This window comes from Nicotiana tabacum, chromosome 11 (assembly GCF_000715075.1).
Source record: "Nicotiana tabacum cultivar K326 chromosome 11, ASM71507v2, whole genome shotgun sequence".
In the NCBI taxonomy this organism is placed as follows: Eukaryota; Viridiplantae; Streptophyta; class Magnoliopsida; order Solanales; family Solanaceae; genus Nicotiana; species Nicotiana tabacum.
The window spans coordinates 101,447,075-101,458,801 of NC_134090.1; the positions used below are offsets into that span (position 1 = coordinate 101,447,075).

At 40.7% G+C, this 11,727-nt stretch overlaps 1 protein-coding gene across 1 annotated transcript; it reads left to right on the plus strand.

The window, feature by feature from the left end:
* The first annotated feature begins 2,234 nt into the window (after positions 1-2,234).
* On the plus strand, positions 2,235-2,945 carry LOC142165955 (uncharacterized). The gene is made up of 2 exons (XM_075224346.1): positions 2,235-2,394; positions 2,524-2,945. The coding sequence occupies exons 1-2, from the start codon at positions 2,235-2,237 to the stop codon at positions 2,943-2,945; spliced, it is 582 nt and encodes a 193-aa protein (XP_075080447.1).
* The last annotated feature ends 8,782 nt before the right edge of the window (positions 2,946-11,727 follow it).

Sequence of the window (11,727 nt, forward strand, 5' to 3'; positions counted from 1 at the left end):
ATTCTGGGCAATTGAAATGGTAAGCAATTCAGAGAGGAAAGAAGAGAAGAATCTGGAGAATCTTCTACCTGCGGAAGATAACCCAAGCATCAATGGAGAGATGGTGGAGAATCTGATGAATAAATTTTCCAATAGCGAACAGGACATTGATGAATCTCTGCCTAACTATGAAGAGAGATTGGAAGTTGAAGAAGAATTAGAAGTTGATGAAGCCCAGGATATTTTGATGCTGCCATGGTATGAGAATCAGGCGCTGAATATCGAGCAGAAGTTAATGCAAATGCAAGCATCAGTCTGGGTAAAAAGAAACATGACAAAAATTAGCAAGCAACTGGGGATAAAAACAGAAGATATTGGGGAAAAACTTATGTAGCTTCTTATGTGGATCGATAGTGAAAGACCAAAAAAATCTTCTACATCTGCTTCAGCGAGTACTGTTTCTCCCAGCAAAAAATGTGAAAGGGAACTGAAATTACTAGAATTTGGAATGGGCTTTGGAGGCGATACAAGTAAAGGGGGGAGAGGAAAGGGAAGGAGAGCATCACCAGTTGATCAATGAATTTGAAAATTATATGTTGGAATGTGAGGGGCGTTAACAAGGTAGAAAAAAGGGAGTTGGTTAAAATTGTGTTAGGAAAATGGAAGGCTGATATTGTGTGTTTGACATAAACAAAAATGAAAAAAAATAAATCTAGAGTGCATCAGACAGCTCGGTGGATCTAGGTGGACTGAGTGGATTGAATTGGCAGCACAGGGTAACAGTTATGGGATTGTTATATTCTGGGATAAAAGAAGATGGAACTGTTTGGAGAAAATTATGGGTCAACATTCGATCACAATCTTGCTAGAAAAAGAAAAATCTGGATATGAATATGCTTTTGCGGGAGTTTATGGTCCTTGTGATAAGAAAGAAAGAAAAGGTTTATGGAAGGAACTGGCTGCAATCAACGGAATTATGTCACAACCATGGGCGGTGGGGGGGGGAGATTTTAATGTAATTAGGTTTGAAGAGGAGAAGAGGGGAAGAGCCAAGAACACACGAACTATGAGAGAGTTCTCAAAATTTATTCATGAACTTTCTTTGATTGATCTCCCACTTCATGGAGGTTCTTATACTTGGTTTAGGGGAGAAATAGTCAGAGTGCTTCCAGGATTGACAGATTCTTATTATCAGACAATTGGGATGAACATTCTAAATTTTTGAAACAGAGGGTTCTTCCTATAACTACTTCAGATCATTGCCCAATCTTATTAGAATGTGGAGACTGGAGAAAAGGAAAAGGGTACTTTAAATTTAAAAATATGTGGATGGAGCATAAAGGGTTCTTAGAACTAATTGTCAACCGGTGGAAATCTTACAATCTACAAGGTGATCCTGACGTTGTTCTTGCAAAGAAACTTAGACTTTTGAAAGGTGACTTTAAAAAATGGAATAAAGAGGTTTTTGGCAAATTGGAGGATAGGAAAAATAAGACTTTGGCCGGAAGAAATTGATCACAGTATGGGATTTGATCAGGATGATGAAAATTTAGATTCAGAAAGAAATTCTATCATAATGGAGTTGGAGGAATTGGCAAAAGCTGAGAAGATCTCATGGAGACAAAAGTCCAGATGCATTTGGCTAGAGCAAGGGGATAAAAACACTAAATTTTTTCAGAGACAAGCCAATGCCCATAAGAGATTCAATTGTATTGATAAGATAGAAATTAATGGAGAGTTGGTGGATGATGATAACAGAATCAAAACACATATTCAGAATTTCTATGAGAAAGTGTTTAGTGAAACTGAAGAATGGAGGCCAAGATGGGAGGATGATACTTTGATGACACTTTCTGATGATGACAAGGAATGGTTGCAGAGACCTTTTTCTATGGAAGAGTTGGAAAATGTTAATAAATCATTCAGAGGTGATAAAGCACCAGGACCTGATGATTTCAATCTTTATTTCTTCCAAAAGTGCTGGAATACAGTTAAGAATGATGTGTGGCAAACTGTGGAGGCTTTTTATAGAAAAGGTTCCTTTATCAGAAGTATGAATTCTACTTTCATTTCATTGATTCCCAAGAAAAAGGGAGCTATAGAGGTGAAAGATTTTAGACCTATAAGTCTGTTGGGAAGTGTTTATAAAATCATTGCAATACTGCTGGCAGAAAGACTTAAATTGGTAGTTGATAAAGTAGTATCAAATAGTCAAGAATGCATTTATCAAAGGTAGGCAAATAATAAATGTTGCTATGATTGCTAATGAGAGTGTTGATTATCTGCTGAGAATGAAGAAGAGAGGTGTTGCTTGCAAATTGGATCTTGAGAAAGCTTATGACCATGTGAATTGGTCTTGTCTGTTAAGCATTCTAAGGCAAATGAACTTTGGCTACACATGGATTGATGGATCAAGTACTGTGTATCTATTGCTAGTTTTTCTGTGTTAATAAATGGAAATCCCCAGGGCTATTTTAGATCTCAAAGGGGTTTGAGACAAGGGGAGCCCTTTGTCCCCATATTTGTTTACTTTGGTGATGGAAGTTTTTAGTAGGATGTTAATGAAGGCAGAGAAATTGGGATGGATTAAAGGGATGCACTTTGGCAGATTTGGTGATAATAGAGTCACAGTCTCTCATATTTTATATGCTGATGATACCCTCCTATTTTGCGAAGCAGAGAAAGAGCAAATTTTATACCTCAAAGGAGTTCTGCAAGTTTTTGAAGTAGTGACTGGATTAAGAACTAACCTGGCCAAAAGTAGCATATTTAGCATCAATGCCGATAATACAGTTGAGGAGTTGGCTACTATTTTGGGTTGTAAGGTTGAGAAATTTCCAACAATATATCTTGGGCTTCCTCTGGGTGCTAGAAAAAATGATCAGAACATGTGGCAAGGGGTCTTGGATAGATGTGCAAATAAATTGGTTCCCTGGAAGAAACAATATTTATCTATGGGAGGTTGAGTCACATTGATAAAAAGCGTGCTAGATGGAATGCCAACTTACATGATGTCCCTCTTTGCTATGCCTATAGCAGTGGAGAAAAAGATAAACACCATGAGGAATAATTTTCTATGGGATGACAATGCTACTAAAAAGAAAATACATTTAATCAAATGGCAAGTGGTGTTGAATGATAAAGAAAGGGGTGGCTTGGGGATAAGGAATTTGAAAGCCCACAATAAGAGCCTACTATTTAAATGGTTATGGAGATTTACTCATGAAGAGGATAAGGTATGGAAGAAGCTGATCAATGCTATTTATGGAATCAAGACTGATTGGAGACCTTCCTCTTTACATTTGAACGCAAAAGGAGGCATTTGGAAGATCAACATCGAGGATTGCAGTACAAGGAAAAGTCCAATCATCGCACGTGGGAGGACAGGTGGAGAAGGTTTACTTTAATTCAAAAAGGGTGGATCCCTTTAACCGACAAGTTCCAGCTGTAAACAAATACAATAACATAGTGGGCCTCAAAGCAGATAAAACCTACTATACTAAAGGGCCAAAAAATCAGGCCAATGCAAAGAACAAAAGGCCCAATCTGCACAGGCCAAAGAAGGAGTGGATAGCTAAAGGGACCAGGCCCATCCCTTGGTTATATAACCGGGCCATGGCTACCAGCTCATCATCAACAATCCAACAACAGATTACTCCAACCAACCCAATCCACCATGTGATTTCACATGCGACCCCCAAACAGAAGCAAATGAGGAAGCCGATGATGAAGCCGAGAATTTCAGAGACAATCTCAGGCGACTTTCTGTATTCACAAAGTGGCCTAAAATTCCTTCCACCACTATTTCATGCTCTGACTCTGAGTACTCTACCCCTTCTTGTGGTGATTCATTGTCACTTCCATGGTATGTTGATGAGCAACCTAATTTACAGATGGTGCAGGAGCCTACTGTGCTCGAGATTTCAAAGTGGACAAAGCAAATGTTGAACAAAGCATGTAAGGCCTTCGAGATTAATCATGCAGGCTTTGAACATGAAATTATGGACTTAATTCTAAGAATGGATGAGAAGCGTCCGGCTCAGATTCAAAATAGGAACGGCTCAAGTTCAGAAAAGAAGAAGGGCAAGAAAAAAGGTGAGAATGAAGTGCTTAATTTAATATGTGGTGTTAACTATGGGGGTAGTAGCAGGAAGGAAAGGGGCAGGCGAGGCAAGGAAGTGAAAAAAGATGAAGGTCAAAATTCTTAGTTGGAACATAAATGGGATTAATGATAATAATAAACGGACCACTATTAGTTCACTGGTCCGCAGATGGAAACCTGATATTTTGTGTCTTCAAGAAACCAAAATAGAGCACTGGCCTGCAGGTATGGCTCACCAAGTATGAGGGAATAGATGGGCTGAATGGGAAGAATTGAAGGCAAGTGGTACCATAGAGGGTATTATTGTTCTATGGGACAAGAGACTATGGAGGTGTATTAATTCCTATCAAGGTAGATTCTCGATAACCTGTATCCTTGAAAGCTTGCATGAAGATTTCAGGTGGTGCTTTACAGGTATGTATGGTCCACATTCAAACATAGAGAGGGTGGAGTTTTGGCAGCAACTGGGAGCAGTGAGGGGGCTATGCGGGGAACAATGGGTGATCGGTGGCGATTTTAATGTTTGCAGGTTCGAGTGTGAACGTTTCAACTGTACTAGGAGATCTAGAGCCATGAGGAACTTCTCAGACATTATATTAGACCTTGAATTAATCGACCTACCTCTTCAAAGGGCACAATATACATGGTCAAGGGGAGAGGATTCTCTCCAGGCTTCCAGAATTGATCGCTTTCTGATCTCCTCGGAGTGGAATGAAAGTTTCAAAGCTATCAAACAGATAGCACTTCCAAGGGTTATCTCTGATCACAAGCCATTACTACTGGAGTGTGGTGAGTGGGATGCAGCATCATCCTACTTTAAGTTCGAGAACATGTGGCTGCAGCAAGATGGATTCATTGATATGATAAAGGATTGGTGGCAGAACTACATGATCGGTGGCTCGCCTGATTTCATTCTCGTCCAAAAATTGAGGAACCTGAAGAAGGATATTAGCAAATGGAACAAAGAGGTTTATGGCAGAATGGATGATAGAAGAGACAAAGCACTTGATGAACTTTCAGTCCTTGAGCAAGCCATAGAAAACAGAGTCTCTACACAATCTGAAAAACAAAGGATTCTGAGTTTGAAATTGGAGCTGCAGAACTTGGCCAAAGCTGAGGAGATCTCGTGGAGACAAAAGTCTAGATGTCGGTGGCTCAAAGAAGGAGACAGGAACACTAAATACTTCCAAAAATTGGCCAATTCAAATAGAAGACAAAATAGTATAGACAAGCTCAATGTGGGTAGTGAAGTAATTGATGACAAGGAGTTGATCAATGAAGAAATCCTAAATTACTACCAAAACCTGTATACTGAAAATGAAGTTTGGAGACCTACAGCAAATTTTGAGGAGGTGGCCAGAATTTCAGCATGTGACAACGAAATGCTAGAAGCAATTTTCGATGAAGAAGAAGTCCATGTTGTTATCCAGTCTTGTGCACCTGATAAAGCACCAGGTCCAGATGGTTTTACCATGGTTTTCTTTTAAAAAGTATAGGACTTTATCAAGCCAGAAATATTGGGGGCTCTCAACCACTTCCACCAACACTGCCATATGATCAAATCATGCAATGCTTCATTCATCGCACTAATTCCCAAGAATAAAGGAGCAATGGAGTTGAGAGACTATAGGCTAATTAGCCTCATAGGAAGTGTGTACAAAATTATCTCAAAGCTTCTAGCAGAGAGATTGAAGAAGAATATTGGCAAGGTGGTCTCTTCCCATCAAAATGCCTTCATAAAACACAGGCAAATTACAGATGCCTCACTGATTGCCAATGAAACCCTTGACTGGAGGATTAAAAGCCGTGAACCTGGTGTGATGTGCAAGCTTGACATAGAAAAGGCATTCGACCAACTAAACTGGTCCTATCTCATCTCTATTCTTAGGAAAATGGGATTCGAAGACAGATGGATCAGATTCAACATCTCAACTGTGAAATACTCAGTGATAGTCAATAGGGGTCCAGTGGGTTTCTTCTCTCCTCAAAAAGGGATCAGGCAAGGAGATCCCCTCTCCCCCTTTTTGTTCATTATAGCAATGGAAGGACTGAGCAAAATGTTGGATAAGGCCAATCAATTGCAGTGGATTCAGGGCTTCAAAGTGGGTATTAACATCGGAAACTCAATCACAATGTCACATTTGCTATATGTTGATGATACACTCATCTTTTGTGAGCCTGCTACATCATAACTTCTGTATTTGAATTTGACACTTCTCCATTTTGAAGCACTATCAAGTCTACATATCAACATGTTGAAAAGTGTCATGTTCCCGGTCAATGATGTACCTAACCTAGAAGAACTGTCCAACATTATGGGTTGTACAATTAGGTCATTTCCCACCACCTATCTAGGTCTCCCTCTTGGTGCCAAATACAAGAACATTGAAATCTGGAATGGGATCATTGGAAAGTTTGAAAAGAGATTGGCAGCTTGGCAGATGCAGTATCTCTCCATGGGAGGGAGACTAACTCTCATCAATAGTGTCCTTATAGCATCCCCACTTACTACATGTTATTAGTTCTCATCCCTAGCAAGGTACTTAAGAAACTAGACAAGATCAGGAGAGATTTTCTCTGGGAAGGAAACAGCAGCTCCCACAAATACCATCTCGTCAAGTGGTCCAAAGTCACACAATCAAAAAGCAATGGAGGGCTGGGTATTAGAGACTTGGTCTCGCACAACAAAAGTATGCTCATGAAATGGCTATGGAGGTTCGGTACGGATGAGTCAAGCCTTTGGAAAGAAGTAATTCTTGCTAAACATGGTAGAAGGGACAACTGGAGAACAAATACATCTACGTCATGTCATGGGGTTGGCCCTTGGCAGCACATCAGCAAGTTGGGAAATGAATTCTTTAAGCAAGTATCTTTCAGGGCTGGGAATAGTTTGAACATTAGTTTCTGGAAGGATAAATGGTTAAAGAATATTCCACTCATGGAGGTCTACCCAAATTTATTCCAGATTGCCCAAGATAAGAATTTCTTTATTGCTCAAAACAGATGTGGAAACAGCTGGAATGTATTATTCAGAAGATATGTTCAAGATTGGGAGTTAGATAATGTGTTAGAATTACTAGCTAGTTTGGAGAGGTGCACCATTGATGAAACCAAAGCTGACAAACTAAGTTGGGGAGACAACAAACTTTTCACTGTGAAGGAATGCTACCAGCTTTTAAGTTCTCAGAATCAGATAATTGATTCCTGGCCTTGGAAGCAAATCTGGAAGACCAAAATGCCTACAAAGGTCATCTGCTTCAGCTGGATTGCGCTTAAGGAAGCATGTTTAACACAAGACAATCTCAACAGATGGGGTTTTAAATTGGTAAATAGATGCTATATGTGTCAAAGCAACTCCGAGTCAGTCAGCCATCTCTTTTTGCATTGTAGAGTGGCCAACGAACTATGGAATATGTTCTATTCTCTCTTTGGCATTCAATGGGTCATGCCACAACATGTTGGTGAAGCATATGCAAGCTGGAGCCTATGGAGAGTTGAAAAGACCATCAAGAAAATCTGGGTGATGATCCCTGCAGTTATTTTTTGGTGTTTATGGAATGAAAGGGATCATAGATGTTTTGATGGAATCTCAACTCCAATTCACTCTCTTAAAGCTAGATGTCTGATTAACCTTTTTTGCTGGACTAACTCCTGTAATTAGCTTTGATCAATCTTTTGATTTTGTTAGTTCCCTGATGTTTTGATGTAAAGGGGCTAACAAACTAGTATTTTTGTGCTCTAGTGCTTCTGTTCTTTTGTAACTTTGCATCTTCTTGATGCCTTTTATTAATGAAACATCTTACTCCATCAAAAAAAAATTCTGAAATTTACTAAACTGGAAGTTGGGAATGGGCAAAGAATTAAGTTTTGGACAGATTTATGGATAGGGGAGGAATGCTTGAAATCTAAGTATCCTACTCTATTCAATTACTCTATTAAGGGCAGTGTGATTGCTAATTTTTACACAGAGACAGGATGGCAAGTGGAGCTCAGAAGAAATCTGAACAGCTGGGAGATAGATGACTATTGTTTCTTACTACAGCAGCTTGACTCAGTCTCAATTAATCATAGTAAGGTAGATGCACTGATCTGGGCAGAGGATAAGGATAAAAAGTTTTCGGTCAGAAGCTGTTACAATAAGCTGATTAAGAAGTCAAGTCACAGGGTTAATAATTGGCCATGGAAAATGATATGGAAGACAAAAGTTCCAGCCAAGGTGGCATGCTTTGGCTGGATAGCAACCTGGGAAGCATGTTTGACACAAGACAATTTGCAAAAAAAGAGGTTTTAATCTTAGCAATAGATGTTATTTGTGTGAAGGAGATCAAGAATCAGTAAATCATATATTACTTCATTGTAGAATTGCTAGACAATGCTGGGATCTATTCTTAAACATGTGTGGAATCTTTTGGGTAATGCCACAGACTGTTAGAAGCTTGTTGGAAGAGTGATATGTTCAAAGAGTACCGAGAAGACTGAAGCAAATATGGAGAACCATCCCATTATGCATCTTCTGGACTTTATGGCTAGAAAGGAGCCAGGCTTGTTTTGAAGGACACAGGGAGCACATTTTTAGAATTAGAAACAAATGTATTCACAACTTGTTTTATTGGTGTAAAAGTAGTGTACCAGTGGAACAACAGTTTTTAGAGTTTCTGGATCTACTAGGAAGCCTGTAGGATATGGTTGTTTTGGGGTGGTTTTTGTAACTTTTTGTACCATCTTGGTACCTTATTAATAAAACCTTTACCTTATCAAAAAAAAAAATAATTACTAATATGGCTTTGAACTTTAAGAACTCATTTAATATGTTGATATAATTCAAATTCAACAATTATAGCACTTTGGCGAGAATTTTGTAAATAGTTAAAGTCTCAATAGTGAAATAAATATTTTAAAAGAGAGTGAAAGCAACAACAACAACAACAACTACCCGGTAAAATCCCACAAAGTGGGGTCTGGAGAGGGTAATGTGTACGCAGACCTTACCCCTACCCCGATAGGGCAGAGAGGTTGTTTCTGATAGACCCTCAGCTCAGAAAGACGGAAATAAAAAACAAGAAAAGACAATTCATTAGTAACTCCAATAGAGTAGAAACCGTAATAGTAACATAAGCATAACAACCAAAAGATAAATGACATGCAATAACAGTAACTAGTATCTAAGGCTCGGGGTTAAGATAAACAGCAAGGATAGTGTGGATTCAACATAAACTACAAGCCATCTAAGATCAACCCTAATCTAACCTCGCCTCACCCCCGGTATGAAGTAAGGAAAGCTCTACTACCCCCTAACCTACAACCCTAATGCTTGACCTCCAAACCTACCTATCAAGGGTCATGTCCTCGGAAATCTGCAGTCGTTCCATGTCCTGCCTGATCACCTCTCCCCAATACTTCTTAGGCCTCCCTCTACCTCTTCTCGTACCCACCATGGCCAATAGCTCACACCTCCTCACCGGAGCATCAAGGCTTCTCCTCCGCAAGTGCCCAAACCATCTGAGCTTCACTTCCCGCATCTTGTCATCCACAGGGGCCACGCCCACCTTCTTCCGAATATCTTCATTCCTAATCTTGTCTATCCTAGTGTGCCCGCACATCCACCTCAGCATCCTCATCTCTGCTACCTTCATCCTCTGGATATGGGAGTTCTTAACCGGCCAACACTCTGCCCCATACAACATGGTCAGTCTAACCACAGCTCTATAAAACTTACCTTTGTGTATCGGTGGCACTCTCTTGTCACACAAGACTCCAGATGCAAGCCTCTATTTCATCCGCCCGCCCCTATTCGGTAAGCGACGTCCTCGTCGATCTCTCCGTCCCCCTGAATCATCGACCCAAGATACTTGAAGCTATCTCTCTTGGGGATGACATGTGATCCAAGCCTCACGTCCCTGCCTACTTCCCTCGACTCAGCGCTAAACTTGCACTCCAAGTACTCTGCCTTAGACCTGCTCAATTTGAAACCCTTAGACTCGAGGGTCTGTCTCTCGTTAACACCGACCCTCGTCTCATCAATTAGAACTATGTCATCAGCAAATAACATACACCATGGCACATCCCCTTGAATATGGTGTGTCAATGCATCCATCATCAAGGCAAATAAGAACGGGCTAAGCGCAGAGCCTTGGTGTAATCCCATAACAACTGAGAAATGCTCTGAGTCGCCCCCCACAGTCCTAACCTTAGTCTTAGCTCCATCATGCATGTCCTTTATCGCTCTTATGTAGGCTACCGACAAGCCCTTTGCCTCAAGATATCTCCAGAGCACCTCCCTAGTAACCTTGTCATACGCTTTCTCCAAGTCAATAAACACCATGTGCAAATCCTTTTTCTTATCCCTGTACTGTTCCACCAACCTCCTAATAAGGTGGATAGCTTACGTAGTGGAGCGACCCGACATGAACCCAAACTGATTGTCGGATATAGATGTCGTCTTCCTCACCCTCACCACTACCACCCTCTCCCAGACTTTCATGGTATGGCTAAGTAAGATACTCCTATAATTGTTACAACACTGGATATTACCTTTGTTCTTGTACAACGGTACAACTGGTACCGTACTCGACATCCACTCCTCCGGCATCCTCTTCGTCCTAAAAATTACATTGAACAACCCAGTCAGCCACTCCAATACTGCTCTACCCACACACTTCCAAAACTCAACCGGTATTTCATCTGGCTCGGTCGCTCTACCCCTACTCATCTTACGGAAAGCCCTCATGACCTTCTCCACCTTAATGCGCCTGCAATACCTAAAATCTCGGAGACTCTCCGAATGCCCCAAGTCCCCTAGCGCTATATCCCAGTCCCCCTCCTCGTTTAGAACACCATAGAAGTACATCTGCCACCTCTGCTTAATCTAGGACTCTTCCATCAAAACTCTACAATGCTAGTCTTTGATGCACCTTACTTGGTCCAGATCTCGGGTCTTCCTCTCCCTTGCTTTAGCCAGCCGAAACAACTTCTTGTCCCCGCCTTTCTCCCCCAATTCCTCGTATAGACGACAAAACACTGCATTCTTAGCCTCCGTGACCGCCAGCTTTGCCTCCTTCCTAGCCACTTTGTACCTCTCTCTATTCGCTCTCCTCTTCTCCTCGGTTGTGGTTCCTGCCAACTTCGCGTACGCTACCTTCTTCGCCTCCACTTTACCTTGGACTACGTCATTCCACCACCAGAGAGTGAAAGCATGAGTAAAGATTATTCTATCTAATTTTTCTATTTAAGAATATGCATGTGTATCCCAAACCCCCCCACCCAACCCAACCCCACCCCACCCGCCGGACCAAAGGTCATGGTTCTGCCAAATGTTACCAACCCGGATATCACGAAAGCTTATGATGAGGAATACAGATATACAACTTAGATTGTTTCTATTTTACTTTGGGAGAGTGAAATTTGGCATACCAAGACAAGAACATTGTATAGTATTAGAGAGTGACATCATAACACTCTGATCATAGGAAACAACGCAAAAAATTGGATGTTCAGTTCCTTATCACATAGTATACGCATTTTGTATTTTTATTTTTTTTATCAAGGATAGTATACACATATTAACAAGGACAAGAAGCAGCTAATGTGGCTTTCAGGGGAGAATGTCTACCGTTGGAATAAGATAGCCCCATTAAATCAGCTTATAA